Source organism: Pagrus major, chromosome 11 (genome assembly GCF_040436345.1).
Source record: "Pagrus major chromosome 11, Pma_NU_1.0".
Taxonomy (NCBI): domain Eukaryota; kingdom Metazoa; phylum Chordata; class Actinopteri; order Spariformes; family Sparidae; genus Pagrus; species Pagrus major.
The window spans coordinates 25,059,072-25,080,104 of NC_133225.1; the positions used below are offsets into that span (position 1 = coordinate 25,059,072).

Consider the following 21,033-nt stretch of genomic DNA (forward strand, 5'->3'; position numbering starts at 1 on the left):
GAAAACAAACAACACTCTCCATTTCCACACCGCAGCACACCCTTCATCGTTTGGTTAAAAGAAGAGACAATAATCCAGTATAAGGTCCCTACTTGTTCCCTAGTGAGTTCATGTTGTACTTTACCTTTAAAATGCATGAAAACCAGAAAGCAGGTAGGAGAAAATAAGTGTGTCTAAACAGCCAATTCAATCAGTGTTTACTGGGGCCCTTAATACAGGCGCCTGGACATGCATACATTACACTTTGTCTTTCTTCCTCTGGTTCTGGTCGAGCACACATCTCACAGCGCTCTTTCAAAACAGGGTTCCTGCTCCTTTGGGGAAACTAATAACCAGCTCTGCAGCAGCCTCCTGGGGGACATTAATAACCAGCGCACCACCGGCTCTTCACAACAGGTTCCTGTTCTTGCTTTCTTTTGCCAAAATGCCTCAAAAAGGAGGTGATGGGGGACAGTGAGGAACTCATATCCACTTAACCTTCAACATCACATACATCATACAGAGTATTCTCCTAACTTGAAAACTGTCACATGATCCACAGGTTTACTCAAAATCTGTTAAGAGAACTAAACTCTTGCAGTTACTGGTTTGGTTTTGGTTTAATTAAGCTTTTAGTCCACCATTTTTACTCTCAGATTTGGCGATTTTTCTTTTCTTGCAATGATCAGTTTACAGCTAACAAAGCTGCCATCTGTCTGTGATGTAATGTGTTGCTAACATAACGTTCTTTTTACCGTTGAGCTGTTACGAGTTATCTTTCTGTGCACTTTTGCTGGATTAATCATGTTTTAAGCTTCTTTCTGTGGGAACTTACTGGGAACTTAGTTACTGTACTAAATCATCTTTACAATACCTTAATAACATTCCTTATGACTCTCATATTTTCCAGCTTAATGTAACCTAAAGGCCTCAGTATGCTTCACCAGGAAATATGGAGCTATGGCCTGACTTTTTTTAAACCTTCCGAAAACAATCATGCCCACTTCACAAAGGGGTGAACAAGAATGCATAGGTGAGAGTAGATTGGGTTTGAACCCTCTTGGTAATATTGGTTATTCAGCTGGAAGTCCAGGAATTTAAAACACATCACAATATGATTTTTTTACTTTAATGATTTGGTCAATCTATAAAAGTGGCAGTATTTTCTCTTTGTATGCTAACGAGTTACACATCTGATTTGTTTTGGGCCATACAGACCTTTTGTTCAGCAAAACTTATTGGCTTTATTAAACAGTTTTTCTGGTAGAAACCAACATTGTTTAAATCTGTTTGACATTCTAAGCTTGTAGGCAAATCAAACTGATGTAAGTATATGAAAAGAGCTTGCAATCATGACCATTCAATAGAATTTGACACAAATGAGGTCCAATCAAACTCTTTTCAGATTAGAAAATTCACAATAATCATCGTTGGGTATTGTGTTTGCTTTGATGGCACAAATAGCAAAAAAAATGTATATAAATGGCAGTGCTCTGAATACTTTCCGAAGCCATTGTAAGTTACCTACTGAGCCTTGTTGAATACAGAAAAAGGCTTATTTCCACGGTAACTGGACTCCCTTTGTTCTCATCCCATAATTACCGGTGCCTGCAAAAGGGCTGTGATTCAAGGCAGAAACAGGGAAACGTACCGCGACCCACTGACCGCCTGTACACCTAATCAGCCGGCCGCTATTCATATTAGGGGTGTAACAGGGGCCTGAAGCACAGCCCACAATTACTCCTGCTCCACCACAACGAACACACTCTCACACACACACACACAAACACACTCACACACACACGCCTAGACACTAACATGTGCACTCTCACACACGGACGTAAAGTTAAACACACAGATGTAGTACTCCCCCACACACAGTAAAGACCGTGCATTGCAGCATGGCAATTAGCTGCAGAGGACTTTGCATTAAAAAGGGGAAAATGGGCCAGTGTTCAGCTGAGGAGTGTTTCCATAGCTGGGGGGGGAGAGAGAGAGAGAGAGAGAGAGAGAGAGAGTGAGACACACACAGGCGGAGAGAGTGAGTCTCGACTTTTAACAGAGTGACTTAAGAGAAACCAGAAACTTCGAGCCGTGCAAGTTAAAGCTTCAGTTACAGTGCTGCCACAGTGCAGCCAAAGCAAACCTGCGCTCTGCAGATTAACCACACTCTCCAAAACACAGGGCTCCTCTCTCCACTCCCCGACCCATCCAGCCGGCTTTTAGGGTTTGCAGCACCCAGTGGGATTGGTTCGACCGCATATCTGGAGTGAGTGGAACGGGTCTACCCTGAAATCTTGTGTTGGGAGTTTTGAGGTTTGCCAGTCAGCCTTCAACCACAGTCACTGCTGGCAGTGGTGATTATGGGAAGACCGAGACCTACTTTAGAGTTCAGGGTTAAGGTTAGTTTGGGGATAAGAGGGATACTAGTTGAATTCTGCAGAACTAACAAACTGTGAGCACACAAGTGACTGGCACAGCAGAAACTTTCACATGACGCACTTCTCCTTAAATTAACTACATTTATTTGCATTCTCACTTGTATGTGAAGTGAACATGTTGCTTCCAATGATTGCCTAAAAGGTTTGTTGAACTTCCATACGTCTGACTTTGTTCACGTCATAAGAAAAGCAAAACCTCCATAATGGTGCCCAAAGGAAGGATACAGTGAGAGGCTGTTTAATTTATATGATTTAAATAGCAAGATCTGAAATAGCAAAGATGATTGGCATGTTGTAAGGAGTAATGGTCTTATGCCTGTGAGTGATGTCGTCGATGCAGGAGTAAATGCAGTAACATAATAAAATGGTTAACACAACATGTCAGCAGTGTGGAGCTGAAAAGTGGTGAAATAATCAAAATCTCATTTTTCACTTGAATGGAAGCATTTCAGGATGTCCTTTTCCTTCCATTTCTTAAATGTCATTGTGCGAGGGCTACATCTACCTGGGCTGTAGCTGATAACCTTAACACTCTCAACACACATTGCTGGAAACTGAAACTGTGCACCACACTGTCAGCACCTAATGTGGGGACATGCTTTAATAAACATAGTTGAACTGGGCGTGTTTTTCAGCATTGTGTCTCTAAAATGTGTTGAAGCCTTGGCAGATGATGTCTGCTGATTGTAAAAAAGGCCATCAAGCCGTGTGAATTGTGGACCAGCATAAAAACATTGGCAGCCAGTAGTTCCACTCTGACAGCACATGTCAACGAGTAAAACAAGCAGAATAAATTCTTGGTTGTCTCTAGACTGAGAGAATACACAGGAACAGACTCGACACCAGACAGAGGGAGGGCTGGTGTCGTTACAAAGGGACAGATGTCTGCATGTCTCCTTGAATAATGTATTTCCAGAGGAGAAACTTGTGTGAGAGGCCGGTGGCTCCTCTCTGCAGCCCCTTGCCCTCTCTTCCTCTGCAGATCCACTCCTAATTGAGCCTCAACTTTGGCTCATGGACACAGACCCTCTGCCCAGAGAGAACACACGAGCCAACTCTGTCAGAGCCGTCATCTGCATTAGTTGGCGTCCGCTTCAGAAGGGTCCCGGCTAGAATGTATGGCTTCTCTATGAACTGGCCTTCAATATAAAATGGTTAAACTATTCCAACAAGGACCCAAAATGAGTCAAAGTCGGAGCTGCTCCGTGACCGGTAGTAATCAACATTCACTGAATCCATGTGACACTAATTGAAAACTTCAGACTCAGTATGCCATGCCTATCGTAGCTGAGGTTCCTGCCTTATTACAGAAACTGAAATCCAAATTTATGTCTCTTTAGGGTGACATTTAGTACATTTGATATTACAGAAAGAGTTGGGAATCCTGTAATAAGATGATGTAGAGCCTTTCCTAAGTTCAATTATAACTGTCAAAAATGGTTGCACTGAGAGCCACTAACACTGGTGGTAGCCTGTTGGAGAAGCTAACATTGATACAAGCCTGTTGTAGAAGTTCACACTGATGTTAGCATGTTGGAGAAGCTTACAATGATGTTAGCCTATTGGAAAGGCTAACAGTGATGTTAGCATGTTGGAGAGGCTGACACTGACGTTGATGTTAGTCTGTTAGCTTCAAATTTCCCAGACAATGTATTAAGGGGTGTATATCCTCTTGTCCACCAACAATACTAATTCCTCCGATTCATCGTTTCTTGTCCATTATAGCAACCTAGCTAGCTCAGAGACAGCTGTTGTCATGGACGCAGGCAGTCTTGTGTACGTTCTAAACACAGATACAGCTATGACAGGACGAGTGCTGATTAAAGAATCTAGTTTACAGATGTAGTTAGGAGTGACTGAGTTAAGATACTAGGTCTTTGATAGGACAGGACACAGCTATGAATTCAGAATGGCTTCAGTAATAGGAGAGTAGGATTTCAGATCTTTGAAGGTTAAGACGAGCCGTAGGGAAATGTTTTGTACTGTGGCCCCTGCGCACCAGGTTATAATTATCATGACTCTCCATAGCCTTGAAACAATAGGAGTTGTATGTATACTATTTTTTCCATTGAGACCAAGAAACAGCAGTGCTTCAGGGCCAATCTGAGCTGCCTCTGGAAGGTGAGAGATACTATACATTATCACACATACAGTGACACAGATGGATATACTAGTGCACACACAGAAACACTGTCACAGGAGAAATACAAACAATCATCAGCCTGTCTGTTCTTGCTGGTGGCTGTTTACCAGTCTCGTGTTTATTGTCACTCTTCCAAGATCCCCGATGTGCAAACACACACACACTCATGCACACACATATACACACACCATGCCTGCATACAATCATGTTTGATTTGACGCCGGACGCCAGAAATTCTGTGCATAGTTTTCCTCCCAAAATGGCACACAGACATTTTGACTCGTGGTTTTAAGGTCATATGAAACAAATCTGCCAAATTCTGAAAGATGGCACTCTCTCCTTCAAGCCTTCTGATTCTTTCTGCCTGCAGCTCTGCGCTCATGTTATGAGCAGAGAGAGAGACGGCAGACAGACAAGTGGAAAAACAGAGAGAACTTCAAAGCCGATGAGACAGCAGCCCTAGAATTTTAATAAACCCCCTCTTTCCTCTGATGGCGAGTGTATGTGTGAGCGTGTCTGTGGTCCTGTGTTCAATTGAGCAGACACCATCCACAACACATGCATGCACAAACAGGCAGGTACACACATACACACAGCGGAAAGGAGAAGCCTTTGTTACTCACCTGCTGCACTTCTGTCTCTCCGTTTGATGTCTTCTCCGTGTACACAAACGAGTTGAAAATCCTCTGTGGGGAGACGGAGAGAAAAGGAAGCAGAGACAGTTGGGTTAGATCAGGAGGAACGCTGAAGATTCGGATCCAATAACTGAAACCCATCACCTGAGGATAAGTATTGGCAGACTTCCTTTATAGATAGATTTTGGTTTCGGGTGTTGCTGAGCAGGGACGTTTGTTATCAGCACTCTGGGAGAACATTTGCAACAACTGTCAAAATTGCAGATTAGTGGAAAAAGATTCAACAGCAAATGTTCTTTGCCTGTAGAATCTACTAAATTTGCCATCATTATCGCAGTTTACCAAAAAAGTTCAAGCATTCACGCCTTTTTATGTTCAGTGTCACAACTGCGCTTCCTCACATTTGTAAGAGAAACCAAACAGGACCTTTATCTAAGCTGCTCGCCATTCATGCTCATTAAGAGCACCAGCTATAATGAGCTGAGGACTGAACTCTGAGTGCAGATCAAAACGTGCTCTAGTAATGGCCGTCGCAAAGACCAAGAGTTAGAAATAAAAGCTTCAGACTCTCGGCCTTCTCTGCTCATTCTTTGCAGTTTTTTTCCTGATATTTTTTGCCGATCAGCCATGTTATTGAAAGGTCTAACAGGTGCGGTGAAGGTGAAGGTGAAGTAAATAACACTGATCATCTTGTTCCAATGCAATGTTCTGCTGGGAAACCTTGGATCCTGGCAATCTTATGAATGCCACTCAACATGCACCACCCACCCAAACAACACTAGAGGCCCCATAGTGGATCAGACTTGGCTCTGAACCATTGAGACATTGACACAGGACCTCTCTGATGGTGTCCTGTGGGGTCTGGCACCAGGACATTGGCAGCAGATGCTTGAGTCCTGTGTGTTGTGAGGTGGATCTATGGATCGTACTTGTTCAATGGGTGCTCGATTCAATTGGCATCTGGAGAATTTGGAGGCCTTAAGATCTTTGTCACATTCCTCAGGCCATTATTTAGCCGTTTTTGCAGTGTGGCACGGCGCCACTGCCATCGGTGGGTGCCGTTGCCATACTTGGTCTACAACGGTGTTTGGGTGTGTCGTGTGTATCAAGTCATCTACATGAGTGACAGTTCCTAAGGTTTCCTGGCAGAGCATCGCAACTAGATAAATATTGTTCTCTTCTCTTCCTCTTAGTACTTTTAATGTTGTGGCTTACAGGCACATACAACACTGGCAACAGGAACCTCAAACCTGTTACACTGTCATGTAAATCAACACTTGGTTCATCACACTTGATTGATTTCTGGTGGGGTAATGTGATTTGGCACGACACAAGGTATTTAAACGAGTTATCTTGTCACCCTTGTTTGCCTTGTTAGTGACAGTTAGTGACTTGTTAAATGTGCAAATAAAGGAGATCTCAGGTTTACAATTGTGGCCTATTTGTGAGCATTGTCTGTCATCAAGGTCACAGAATATCAAGAGGTGCTGCAGGCAACAGCAACTTGACTGAGGTGGCTTATAGCAACAGAGGCTAAATATCTTCAGGAATCTGGATAAAGGGCTGCTAATTTTAATAAACTAGCAACATTATTCAATGGACAAACATCCAAAATTCACATAATTCATTCCTTTCTAAAGGCTTTGGCAGGGCCTTGGTTTTGTGTACTTTGACTCACTGGCACCTCGTAATGTGATGAAAGCATCATTAATGTTGTGTATTTAAAGTGACACCTGCACTCCTCCTGCTATAACAAGTCAAAATGCAGAGACATCAAACATATAATATTACAAAATACACAGGATATTAATGGTTAATTGCTTGATGATGTATTTACAGGTTCCCACAGCTGTGGGTGGTGTTGTATTATGATAGCCTGTCAAAATATTGCGTGACTACAGCTAAGTAACACCCAAACTGACTACACTGAATGAGGTGGGAAAGGCTCCAAGTTACCGTCTTGACTCTAGATCCAGAGTGAGACAGACATTAGCATTAGCATTAACTATAGCAGAGGTGGATCCCTCTGCTCAGGCAGGTGCATCTGGAGCCATTTTATTAGCAGTCCAGAGAGAACGATAAACCTGGTTATCTGCCAAAACAACCAAGCCTTAGACCCAGACCCAGACAGCACCGTCCTGTCATTTACATCAGCTTCTAGGTCGGGGAGGAAAATGCGTCACCTGCCTAAGTCTGGAGGTCAGCCACGAGACAGAATGAAGGGCTTCATGAGCCCGGATCACAAGGTGATGTTAAGTTTCCCCCTTCACCTTCCAGACTGAAACATTTTAATAGCCCCTGATTTATATTGTTAAGTGAATGGGAGGCGGAGCGCTACATTAAGGCATGGAGAAAATGAGTCCTGGTGTGACCTCAGCCTGAACACACGCTAACACAGCCCCAGGAAAACATTTTAAGAGCTGCCCGAATAACACGCATACACACACAACACACACACTTTTATTCAGATGGTCTCCTGGGTCCCATCAGCCAAACATTCTCTTTCTCTTACTTCCTGACACACACACACACACTTCCAGGCAGCAGGACTATGTGGCAGCTACAAACAAAGTAAAACTAATGTTTGTGTTGAGGCAGCAGGTAGGCAGGTGTTTCACTGTAAGCCGCCACGCTGCGCACAAAGCCTTAAATTACCTGGTTCCACACCGCAACTGTTTCCTGCTGCCTGTCCACACCTTTTGTTCGACACATTCCAGAGGACGGCAATTACCCAGAATGCACCACATCAAAACTAACCTGGATCTGATTGCCTAACTATGGCTGCACCTACACACCTTTCGACAGAGCTTTGCAAAAGGTAACAAAACAAAATGTCACCGGTTTCATACAGTCAAAGGGAAAGGCGAGCAGTTTCTTCAAGATATTGTCGCCTTTGACACGTCGGCACAACTTGACTGTTACCACTGGCTCTTGCAGGGAAATGTAATTTAACAGCACCCTATTGAAGGTAGGGACACAAGTACTGATTAAGGATTCATCCCCGCTGTTTTTTCAAGGTAAAATAAAGCCTAATAGAGTTGACCAATACTACGACCAATTTTTGGGGCAGTTGTGATGGAGATATTGGCAAGTAAAAAATTCAGATATCACTATATCAGCAGACATATAGACACATTTTTTTGCAATCCCTATGGTGTGGTTATCCAACACAAAAAAATATGCAATGCCAGCCGTGCAAGATTTAAGTGCAATGACAAGAAAAGAGGACAGTGTGATTAAAGAGAACAAAATAAACCTAAAAATGTAAACACCTTTGTAGGAAAGCCTTGGATATAAATAAGTCTTTAGAAGCGATTTAAAAAAGGACACAGATATGTCACTATAGCTACTAGATACTAGATTTATGGTTTAATCCAATGAAAAATAAAAAATAGTGGAAACCATACATCACAAATTTCATGTTCTTGTGTCTGTTTGTGTACAAACCACACAAATATCCAGTTTCCTAATGAAAGACAAGGAACAGCAGCAAATTGTGACATCCGAACAGCCAAAACCAGAAAATGTTTTCTTTTTTTTTGCTTGTAAATTGACTTAAACACTGAACTGATTATCAAAGAAGTTGCCAGTCAATTTTCTGTTAATCAATTAATCCATTAAGCAGCTAAGTTTGTAGCTCTAGTTGAAAAATACATTCATACAATTAAAAGGAAACATACAAACACATAGAGACAAAGTCAGGCTGAGACGGATGCAAACAAACAGGCGCTGCTATACGCCAAAGTCTCCTCACAATGCCGTCTTCTAGGCCATAAATAGGCCATTCAGTTGACGCTCTTGTTGATTAAGTATCAAATGTAATTTCTGAAAATTCAATTATGTCTCATACAGCCTATAAAGCGGTCTGGCACAAACAAAAACACTGCCAACTGTCAATCTGTCTTCAACAGAACCTCAACAAAGAGCTCAGTTTTAGTCCTGATTGTCTAAATGGAGTCAGCAGTTCTTGTTATGAATGTTTTTGAGCGTATTCTTTTCATTTTACAGTGGCATGAGACTAACAGACAAGTGCTATACAAACAGTGTTGTTATGTTATTATCACACACACACACACACACACACACACACACACACACACACACACACACACACACAAACACACACACACACACAAACACGCAGCTGCATACTTCACTACAGAGTTATTTACAAAGTGCAAAACCAAGCCCAGACAGTCTACTGTTCCACACCCTTTCTTGGTGGAAAAAAAGAGAAAGTCCAAGACGTTGAACAGTCAAATAAACACGAACAAGCACACACAAACAGAGCTGCCACTTCTTAGCAGGAAGCATGTGCTCTCAAAACACTACACCAACAGAATAGAAGGAAAATGGGGGGAGAAATGGGCACTGGGACGGAGAAATACTTTGTTTCCATTAAGACAGCAATTCTGAAAAAACTGGGAACAAATCCTGCAGAGAGAGAGAAAACTCCTGTTGTTGATTAGCCCACAGGTTAGCTGTCTTTCCCCCAGTGCCTCGAGTGTTTGTTGTTAGAGCTGCTTTGCGGTTTTCACAGCTATGTAGCAGCCAGCGAGGAATGCTCAGCTCTGAAACCTGAGAGGCCTGAGGCCGCCTAGGCCACCGTGGGCCTGTGGCCTCCCCTGACCCATAATCAAACACTGAAATGTACACAGACACATACACACCAGTGCAAAGTCACACACAGAGGCGACTATACAGTGTTAGGGTCACACTCACACTTCACTAGACACCTTACTGGGCCGGGCAGTACAGAGATACCACAGGATGAGAAAAATCAACAATAATATTATCAAGAGGATGTCCTGCACACTGATGGGAAGTCAGATGGGGATTGTTTCTGGAAGCTTAAAGATTAAAGTTTCTAAATTAGTTTTCCTCCAAAAAATAAAATGTGATTCACAGACATCAATGAAATCTCTTAATAGCATTGGACTGTTAGCCATTAAACACCACATAATATACAGTGAGTACGTCCACATATTCACCATCTGTCTAGCTGGGAAGAGCAGCAGGAAACAGACATACTTTCCAGAAGACACTTCATCTTAAACAGCAACATAATGAACTGTTTTCACCTCATTTATCAAGCTGTGGAATAATGCACATACAGTACCGATCCATTTGAATGACTAATGAACCCGACTTCCAAACAAGTCGTTTTTTTTAGAATATCCAAAATGTTGAGAAATGTTGATGAAATCCAACACTGAGTCAAAGGGAGGAGCTTACAGGTTGAGATTTAGACTTTGATGCACTATTCCACTGATATACGATCTATCACTGAGAGTGTCTACATGCGCAACAATATCCTGGTTATGTTTCACGTACATTATCCTGAATATCCCAAATGAGGCCTGAACTACGAAGCATGCTCAACATACCCAGTATACGTTTCTGTCACCTGGCCTCACTAACACCAACCACCACGATCGCGCTAAGCGGTCACATGAATTAGCTTATCAAGTCGATAAGTCAACCTAGATTTTCCACACATAGCCATGAGCGTGCAGAGCGGACTATGTTACAAACAACCCTGAAGTAACCTCGCTGACCCCAAATCCTGCTTCATAGTACAGGCCTGTGGAGTAATGTGATAGAAACCAGAATACTGTGGCATGTGAACGCTTCATCCTGGTTTATGAACATACAGGACAAAGTGGTTGAGATGTTGGGAGACAATCAGAAAACTGGATATTGTTATGATCATATATACAGGGATATGTTTACATGATCCATGTAAACTCCATATATGTATATGTATGTACATGTATGATCAAAACATGTATCTAAACTCAATGAGCCAACAAAGGCCGGGAGGAAGAAGACTGACAAGCTAGTAAACATGGATGTAAACACTACAAGATTTAAAACACTTTTAAAGAACCAGCTTTGCAAATGTTTTATGAGGAGTGAAATGCACTTGACGTGTTTGTTGGACCTCAAGTATACACACACAAAGTGCCTTGGTGAGTAACACTGAATGTAAACGCAACTTTTGTTTGTTAACAAGAAAACTGAAGAGGGACATTTAACAGACCCTGGGTCCAAACAGGCAGCTCACTCAGCACTAATCTCACAAGAAATGCATTCAAACTCCTCTCTCCATTGATCACAGAGCACCAGGCTCTCTCCCATTAGGCCGGTTTTTAAATCCACCCACCTTAGGGATAATCCTGACCACAGTCGACTGGTTCACATGAATGACTAAACCTCAGTGGCAGGAGATAAACACCAGAACCTGTGTCGTTTCATTCCTGTAGTATATTTGTTATGAAGATACAGGGTTGCTGGCCCGTTGCGGTGGAATTCGTTTACACGTAAGACGAAGCAGATTTAAAGATAACAAGAAAATATTTGCAATCCTGTCTGTTTCAGGGTTCACCATTAGCTTTAGTACCTGCTGTTGATGTGTTGAGTCCCAGGCTAAACCACACAGCCTTTCTCTTTCCCCAGTCCTCCTCTCTTATAGCTGCTTGATTAAATGGTTAAACCATGGGAACCTTCCATCTATATGGCATCCATTTAATTAGGCCTGCCTCTTCAGCTCCTCTGTCAGGCTCTCTTGAGGGCGCCATAAACTTCCCCAAGAGGCTCTTCTCCCTTTGAGAGACTCTTTTGTTCTTAGAGGGGCAGACAACCAATGATACCAGGCCAAACACTGTGACTTTGAGAGACACCCCTTTATGTTTTAGGGAGAAAGACATGCAGAGATAGGCACAGATATATAGATCGGGAAAAAAAGTCTATTTTGAGAATCGCTTGATCGCTTCAGTCGTTTTTCAAGCAAAAATGTCAAACATTCGATGGTTCCAGCTTCTACAATGAAGGATTTTACTTATTTTCTTTGTCATATATGATAATAAATGAAGAGTCTTTGGGTTTTGGACTGTTGATTAGACAAAAGAAACAATTTTGAAAACATAACTTTGGCCTCTGGTAAAATTGTGATGAGCAATTTTTCCACACATTTTGTTTTTTGGCATTTTATAGACTAAATCAGATCTGTTCAACTGGTGTCCTGTAGGCCGAATGTGCCCCTTTAACGACCTCAGTCTGGCCCTTTGATCATTTTATTAGTCAGCTAATTGGCCCATTTATTATTTCTGTCTGTTGCCAAGCACAGAAAAACTCTTTAGGAAAGTCAAACTGGCAACCTACTTCTAAGATTAAAAAAGTGCATTGCTCACTGCACTTTTTAAAATAATGTTTTTTCTTTAGTCGTGAAAACTAATAAAACAAGTGAAGGAAAAAAAATGCTCTGTTTATGCTCACATTTAGATGAGCTTTAGAGGTCAGACATAAGGAAAGTAAATGTCCAGCTCCTTGGCATAATAGTCAGATTAACTGACAATAAAAGAAACGGTTTGTCACAGCTCTAATACAGAGTAAAAGAGAAGTTAAGGAAAGATGGCACAGACTACCAAGAGGTGAAGGCAGGAGTGAGGAAGGCAAGAAAAAGAGGAAGGCAGGAAGGAGGAAGAGAGGAAGTGGAGGCCAACTGCAAAGGTAGGGCTGCACAGGGAATACACCTATTAGCAATTCCCCCATCTTCAAAGGCCGGAGTGGAGCTGTAAGCCACAATAATTTGAAATTGGACTGGTGAGCATGCACACAAAAAAATGTGCACACAACACCCATTAATCCTGTCTTCAGGGCTTGTTGATCACCGGTCCGAGGTTTAGCTGTGAACACACTGGAGAGAAAAACGGGAGCATCGTTCGGGCGGGGCGCATCTTGAATATGTGTGAACAAGTCGAAGTGACTATGCGCCCGCCTGCAGAGTGTGTATGCACGGCATCGACCCGCCGTCACTACAGGCTTCTCATTGTGGGAAATTTCTGTGAATGTGAACGTCTCGCACACACACAAACACACACATTTCACATCCACACATGAAGCTGCAGTGTAGATGTTTTGGAGCTGTAGGGCCTGAGAGATTGGTTTCCATACAACTGACAGATAAAAGCCCAAAGCCCATGGGAGAGTAACTGCTGCTTCCTTCATGCTGCTGCTATACAGCTCAGCCTCCTCCTTCCTTCACTGCTTTATCCCCCCCTTGGCTTTTCCTCTCTCCCTCCCTCCATCCTTCCCTCCCTGCCCCCAGCCAACTCTCCGCTCATTGCACTACAAAGGGCTGGAGCCAGGGATGCGGCATCAGAGCTTCGCCTCTGATGTCCGTGTGTGTTGATTTGTTTTTCTTTTTTTTACTTTATTCCTAGACTCTTTGCCATGTCTCCACAACCTCGCCCTCCCTTCTCCATTTTTTTTTTCCGAACACTACAAAGCAGAGTGAGGAAACAGGCACCTGGGAGGTGGAGAAGTGAGGGAGAGAGAGAAGGGAAAGAGAGCACAGTTTCTGTATTTTCTGCAATACAACACAAAAAGTCTGAAATAATTGCACCTGCAGCTTACAGCTCCATAACACACGGGCCAGAACAACAGACGAAAAAGAGCATTTGTATTCATCCATTTGTCTACTGGGAGAAACCTGGTGAACTAAACTAGGAATGCTTTGAAAGGCTTCACCGTGTTTCCTATCAATTATAACTGTGCACAACACAACCTCAGCTCTGTGAGAAACCAGATAACACATGCAGTTCTGGTTCTGGGTGAATCTATTCACTGGTCTCAAACACAACGGTTCTATTGACTTTAATTTCATAATTTAACTTTTGACTTGTAATTTCTCTAATCTACAGACACGGCAGAAGGAAGTCGGACAAATTAAGTCAATTAAAGTGGCTTGTGATTCACTTTGAATCAGTGGAACATACACATGTGTGTGATTGGAGGTTTTGTTGCTCACATTTATCAGTCACTGGACAAAGAGAAGGTTAGCCTATGATGGGAAATGGGAGTTTGCCTTGTTGGAAAAACTTTTTCTGCACATCTTTATTGTTAACTACGGATTTGATGGAAAATACAAGAGAATCAATATAATTTCTTCTCATGATTTCTAAAAATTTCACCAAAGCTTAATCACTTGCTCGATGCTCAACACACTGTAAGCAAATCCCGTGCATGTATTTCAAAGCACGCCTTAGTGACTGTGGAATGAACCTAAATTCATCAAGGTTTTGACCACAGCAACATAAAAGAGAAGAGAAAAAGGAGGCGCTCACGCAGGAAGAGACGTGTCAAATGTGGATCTCTAAATGTCACTATAATGGCCACAGAGAAACCAAACCGTTGCTAATTAAGAGCGTCTCCATTTCAACCAAGCAGAGTGGGTTCGCTAATTAAATGACGAGCCGTCTGCCAACCGCTCGCTGCTGCGTTTAGAGGGTGCTGGGGGTCAATTAAATTTGCTTGAATCTAACTAACGGACAACCTGAGGCAATGTCTCCAAAGCCCCGGCCCACACACTGAGTTAGTTAGTGTGAGGAGTGCACGCATCAGTGCAGCCTGCTAGTCAAAGGAATACCATGGATAGCTCTGATTTACTGTGCTGCATTCTTAATCATCTTTACATGTATCTGTGTGCTTTGGACATTCATGTGCACTTAAAAAATAGGTAGGATTGCTGCCACATGAAGAAATGACTCCTAGCCTCTATATCTTCATAAAAACATAACTTGGTTGTCGTAGTAACGTGACTTTAAGCCGTAATGGATAAAACAGTCCAAGGTTCGTTCTAAGGCAAGGTCTAAATCCGAGCATGCACTGGGTGCTTCACAGGAACACTGAACATTCAAGCTTGTCCCCCCTCATCCTCCTTTTTTTATACTGCACTCCCATACTGCTACTGCTGGACTACAAGTAATGTTGATTTCAGTCATAGTACCACTGAGAATGTTTGGATCTTCTGTAAGCAATCAGAGAATCTGGTGTAGGAATATAAACTCTGGATGTAAGTAATGCCAGATTTGTAAATAAAAAAAAAAACAAAATAAAAAGATGGAGAGAAAACTGTGCACATTACAATTCAGCAGGCCCTGGTCCAAGCACTTAGGGTGTGGTGGTGATTCCAGCCTGCTGTTGTGGTATCCAACTTTGGTCTAAAAGTCTTGGACAAAGGTTCCCGGTCTTAACTCATGTCCCAATGTGTCACGCCGACCACATACATGATGGCTTTTCAATGTGGGGCAACATATAACATTTGATTTCAAACATTTCCCACCACATTTTCCAACATGACTGTTGTTGAAAAAAATAGAATAAGGGACTTATTCTATTTCTCAACAACAGTCATGATCCAAAGAGGTTGACGACTTCTTGATGAGGCAATAGCTTGTACATTTAGACCTTAACAGTGCTTATTTAACTAAGGTCAACAATATATTGATCAGTATGAGCAATAAAAAGTCATTTGGTGTATTAAACATGAAAAAACAAGGAAAATGCACACCACAATATCCTACAGCACAAGGTGACATCATCAAATGTCTTTTGTCGCAAACGTTCGATTTGATACGATCAACTGATGGACTAATCAATTAATTGTTGCAGCCTTATTCTGTATAGTTCAGTGGTTGCATTTGTTTGGCCTGGTTGAACATGTTTTTTCGCCACCATAAATATTTCAGTTCTGTTTGTCAGTTTTTTGGTATAAGAAGCTTTAAAACCCCAAAACTAACTGTGCTCTCAAAAGAGGCTGAACAGAAGCGATCAGGTGAGAAGTCACAGCACTGCCACATGTGACCAGCTGTAATCAGCTCCCTAATGAGGCACAATGAGACCTACAAGAGTTTTAAACTCACATCCACAGATGCTATAGGAATTATTCATGAGAAAAATACTGGAGCGCAAAGACCTCTAACTGGGCCTTTCTTTATCTCCCTCTCCCTCATTCAACCAGGGTCTTGTCCAGTCCAATGCGGTGGGAGGGTGAAGCCTGTCAGCTATCGGGTGCTGTGGTTCTGAAATAACAAGACCCCCTTTTGTCCAAACAGCATCAGGGCCAAGAGAGAGAGAGAGTCACCGCCATGCAGTTTCCCAACTGCCTCCCCGCCGCCCCCTACACCTACCCGAGAGGCTCTCAGTGTCGGCCTGGGATGTTTGCTCTCCCTCTCCACCAGACAGGATATAATGCTTTCCACATGTGGGAGAAAAAGGGAGGGAATGGAGGGTGGAGGAGAGAAAATAGGGGGGAAGGGGAGGACTGTGGAAAAGCGGGCGGGGTCAGACAAGAGCCATGAAGAGAAGGAAAAGATAGCAGGATTGTGGTTTGATAACAACATCTGAAAACCAAATCCAGACTTCTTGTTTATTTGAAGCTATGACTGTACGTTTTTGAAGATTTATCGGTATTTTACCTTTTATTTGATGGCTGGTAATAAAGAGGGAAGTAAAATCTGAGAGAAGTTGGTGATGGGATTGAACCAAGGACAGTTATATAAAGGATTCATCATAACTGATAGGACTACTGGCATGGATCCCAAATACATTTCCATTCATTTGGTTGATGCAACCACACAGCTTTGCCTCTATAAAAAATATTTTGTACTTCCCTTTCATTATTTCTCCCCCAAAAATAAATTGACAATGCTATTCTGTAGCCAACTCTTGAAAAAAAAAATGGACTGTAAGTTTAAAAACTGATGTAAATCAACATAACATGATGGCAGAAGAGCCACATTGTAGGCGTTTCACCCTCTTGTCTCAGTGAAATGAAACGTACTTCCAGCATGTCATGTATTGCCCCATTTAGCTCCCCTGCAAGACAAAGGATGGTAATGAACCAGCAGAACTGTGGCTTAGCGACAGTCTGAAAATAAGGCATTGTGACTCAAATGAGAGACATCATCTTGCAGCTTAGCGAGAGCAAATGAGGTTTCCGCCTTTCGCTTTCTTCTTTGGGTGTTAAGAAACAATGAATGTTGTGGGCACTCGTCATTAAACGGTCTTAACTGAGGCTAGAAAAGGAGAGCGAAGGACAGGATAACACCAATATGTTAGCTTGCATAGTATAATATAATTCATCTAAAATATAGTGTGTGCGTGTCTGAGAGCATGTAGAGGGCATGCGGTACAGGGCATGGGGTGCAGGTTGTTTTCCCCACACAAGGCCTCTTTGATGTCAAAGCAGTCGAGTCATTAAAACGAGGCTGCAGGCCACAGTAACCGTGCGCTAATCAGACCTGACTAATTAGAAATACTAAAACTCAGTTCTTGATGGTGGCAATCCTAATTTTTTAATGAGGATTTACACAACCTGGTTAGCACTATGGAACATCCATGATGGACCAGAATTTTTATGTTATGGACTCATCACTTCAGGCTAATGAGATATCAGACGCCACATGGACTTTCCCCACGTTTTGGATTTAAGCCTGAAAGCAACTCATTCAGTATGTCGCAGCAGTAGCGCCAAGCCAGCAGTGCATTATGGGAATAGCATCTTGCTGTTAAAGTGGAGCCAATGTGAAAACTTTCCAAAGACAGATCAAAGCTGCATACCTGAGCGCCTCCATTAAGCTGATAAAATCTAGTGAGCGAAGTGGGACGAAAACAAAACCTCACACACTGCCTTCAAAAATGTTCGATGCAGGAATGCACCATAATGAGAAAATTCTGTGCTTTAGAGGCACTTTGAATGTTTCTGCATATCAAGAAGTCCATAAATTATGGTGCTTGGTCCACACAACGTGACGGAGAGCCAGAGGATGATTGTGGTTGAATCGTCGTGCACTGTGTGCAGCCGTGCACTCTAGGTCATCGATGATGTGTAAATCTTGTAAAAAACTGGGGAGTACAGCAATTAGTCGAGATCCAAATGAAGAACTGTGCTCATTTCGTATGACCAACTTCACATCAAGAATGCTAGTAAATTACTATGAGGACTGAGGGGTCAGAGAGTTCAAACTAAAAAAGAACCTCTGCTGCAAATCAGGGTTGGCTAATGTCTACTATACTTGCCTTTAACTATGAAATTCAACAAGTGCTACTCCAAGTTTGCTGCCCCTCGCTCAAAGAACAGGATTGGTATTTTATCACAAAATAAAAATAAACTTGGTTCCAAATCAGATGGCAAACAACGTGACTGAAGCAAACAGGCGGCACAGCAGTGAAAACTAAACAAGCATCTCACAAACATTTAACCTCTATACTGGACTTCAGCCATCTCAAGGCCCGATGCCAGCCTGCCAGCAGCCTCTGGCACCACAAGTCCCCAGTCACACCCTGGTGGTGCACCCTGCCAAGGCCAAAACTTCGTACTGACCCCTTAGAGAAGTCAAAAAGATCAGAAAGAGTGTGTGAAAGAACTGAGACTGATAAACTGCAAGTAAAGGGGCAAAGGGCTCATCGCCTCGCACCAATAAATTCAGAAACTTTGATATGTGCTTCCTGCCAACAGAGCCTCGCTCTCAGCCAAGTGAGAGGATGTTCAGATGGGGCGCCTGCACTGTCTGCACAAAGTACCCTGGATTATCTTCACATTCCTGTGCTGTGGACTCATTTGTAAGGGTTTTACTTGCAGTTTACAAGCATCTGCACATGTACATAAGAGCCACACGATAGATAAAGTCTTGTCACCATAGTAAAATAATAATAGACAGAGATGATGTATTTTTCATGATTTAAAAAAACTAAAATAGGAGGGGATAAAGTGAGAGAAGATTACGGATAGTAAAAATGGCCACAACAAATATAATGTGTGTCTTTAGGTCTTAGGCCGGTGATTGTGAAGGAGCAGTAGGAAAAAAAAGAGGAACAGATAGGAGAGATGTGGAAGAGATAAAGAGTATAGACATAGGATAGAGTGGAGGAAAGGAAACCTCCGGGGGTGGTCTCCTTCTCGGGTTTCTGAGCACGATGTGAGATCATGTCTGGCCACTGTTATAAGGTCTCTCTACAGACAGGGTGCTTTGTTCTACTTCATGTACTCTTAGGGCAGTTACACGCACTGATTAATAGAGACATGGGTCGCTCTGCTGAGAAGCCCAAAGCTACATATGATACTGGTTTTGCCTTTGCCGAGCCAAAATAGTGCAGCCTGGTCCTGCTGAGCATCATGTTTACACCTCTAACCTTGAGTTAACCATTAGCAGCAGTCTGGGAGAAACGAGTTATATGTTGGTGGATGCATGATCATTATCATGCGTTTAGCATGATTTGTGTGTGCCAGTTCTATGATGACAGTTTATTTGGTAGGCCTTGCTAAAACTAATGCAGTCTCACCCTTTGGCTACACTGAACACTTAAAAAGGTGGGTAAAGTTGATTGTGGGGAAAGATAGTTGATTGTTGAGTCTCATTCCCAGGTGGTAGACTCAACAATCAACTATTTTAGGCTGCAACTGTTCAACCCACCTTTAACATTTGCAGACCATTCGTGGCGTGGCTGCAGCCCCACCCTACCACTCCAATCAAGGAAAATGTATACAACAGGCTTGAGAGCACTATTGGGTACCAAACTGTACTTTTAACATCTGAACTAAATTGGTGCCACCATTCACGTTAAATCAATCAGTGTCAAATTGCAGTACCTGGGAGAATGAAACGTCGCCTGCTTTTTTCATTGTTTTGATTGACATTATCCTCACATTTTTACCAGCCAGAACTCAGTCGCTGGCTGCATCTGAAATTCCTTACCAACATGGTCTTTGGTACACTTAAACAGTCTGAGATTTATTTTAGTATGCCCGGAAACCTTGGTGCGAAACCAGTAGTTCATAAATTGCATACTATTTACGGGGAAAAATTGTAGTGTAGTGATAACAACATAACAGATGGTGACGGTGTTTCCACTTCTTCTTTGGATCAGGCTGACTAGACGCTGTAACGGCGTATCGTTATTAATGTTCCTTTTGACAGTTTTTTAAAATATTTTTTATATGGCCAATAACTGTCCAGATATACAGGTACAGTGCACGGAGTAAAAATAGTTTATCCAGCTGCTTCCAGATCTTCAAAAGAATGGGTCATAAAGTAATAATAATTTTTTGGGGGAAAAACCTGCTCAAAATGCTTGTGTGAGTATTAGTGTCAAGAAAAACACAAAGAAACACAACATCTTGTATTGGGGGATATTATGGGGTTTGCCCAGATGCCAAAAGGTGAGCTTGATGATTTTACACAACCCATCTGCAAGCTACAGTATGTAAAAGACGTGTGCCCGTAAAGGACATGGAGATATTGAATGATAATCTCGAGCGTAGCTCAGCGTCTGAGTAGAGTAATGCATGCCACAGCCTAACACAGCACAGTACAGCATAGCACCAATCTTTATGACACGAGATGATTAACTGGATGCAGGATTTGTGTTGGCTACTCAGTGTGCTGAGGGAGGCAACCTGGGAGCTGTGGTGAGGAAGGAAAACATTGGCCCATGCTTGGCTGAATTACGGATATACAAGCACATTTATGCGCAGTCATATTGACTCACATAAAAATGACCAACTCGCCAAAATGCATCATGCATCTACTGGCAAATAACAGCTTTTAACATGACACGGTAAATACTTTTTCATTCTAATTTCATCTGTCTTGTCTACATAGCCAGCGCAACTGCACACACACATGCACAAACACAAGTGAATTAAAGGGAGGACAGTTTATGAGTTGTGACCCTCACTTGCTGCAGGAAACCACGATGCCAAAGTACACACATAAAATACACGCATATACACAAATCTCCTTTTTCTCTGTGCTGTCGTGACAGGGGGTAATGTTAGAGCACAATTTGTATCAGGAAGCTGTCTCAGAAGTCAGCAGAACATCTTCAGAGACACAAATGGAGAAGAAACAAAGCACAAAGAAACAAAGAGAAGTGAGAAAGTAAATAAAGAATGAAGGGAAAGAGGATATGCAAGGAAGGGAATGATGGATAAAAAGATCCTGCAAAGATGGATATATTTACCTATCAAAAAAATCGATGTTGATGATAA

The 21,033-nt window shown here is 42.4% G+C and overlaps 1 protein-coding gene across 1 annotated transcript in view; it reads right to left on the reverse strand.

Annotated features, from left to right (window-relative positions):
• The window catches only part of cachd1 (cache domain containing 1), a 95,681-nt gene that overhangs the window by 53,274 nt on the left and 21,374 nt on the right, over positions 1-21,033 (reverse strand). The window contains exon 2 of the mRNA XM_073475753.1: positions 5,187-5,249. Within this exon, the coding sequence (XP_073331854.1) occupies positions 5,187-5,249 (63 nt within the window). The remainder of the gene's footprint in view (positions 1-5,186; positions 5,250-21,033) is intronic.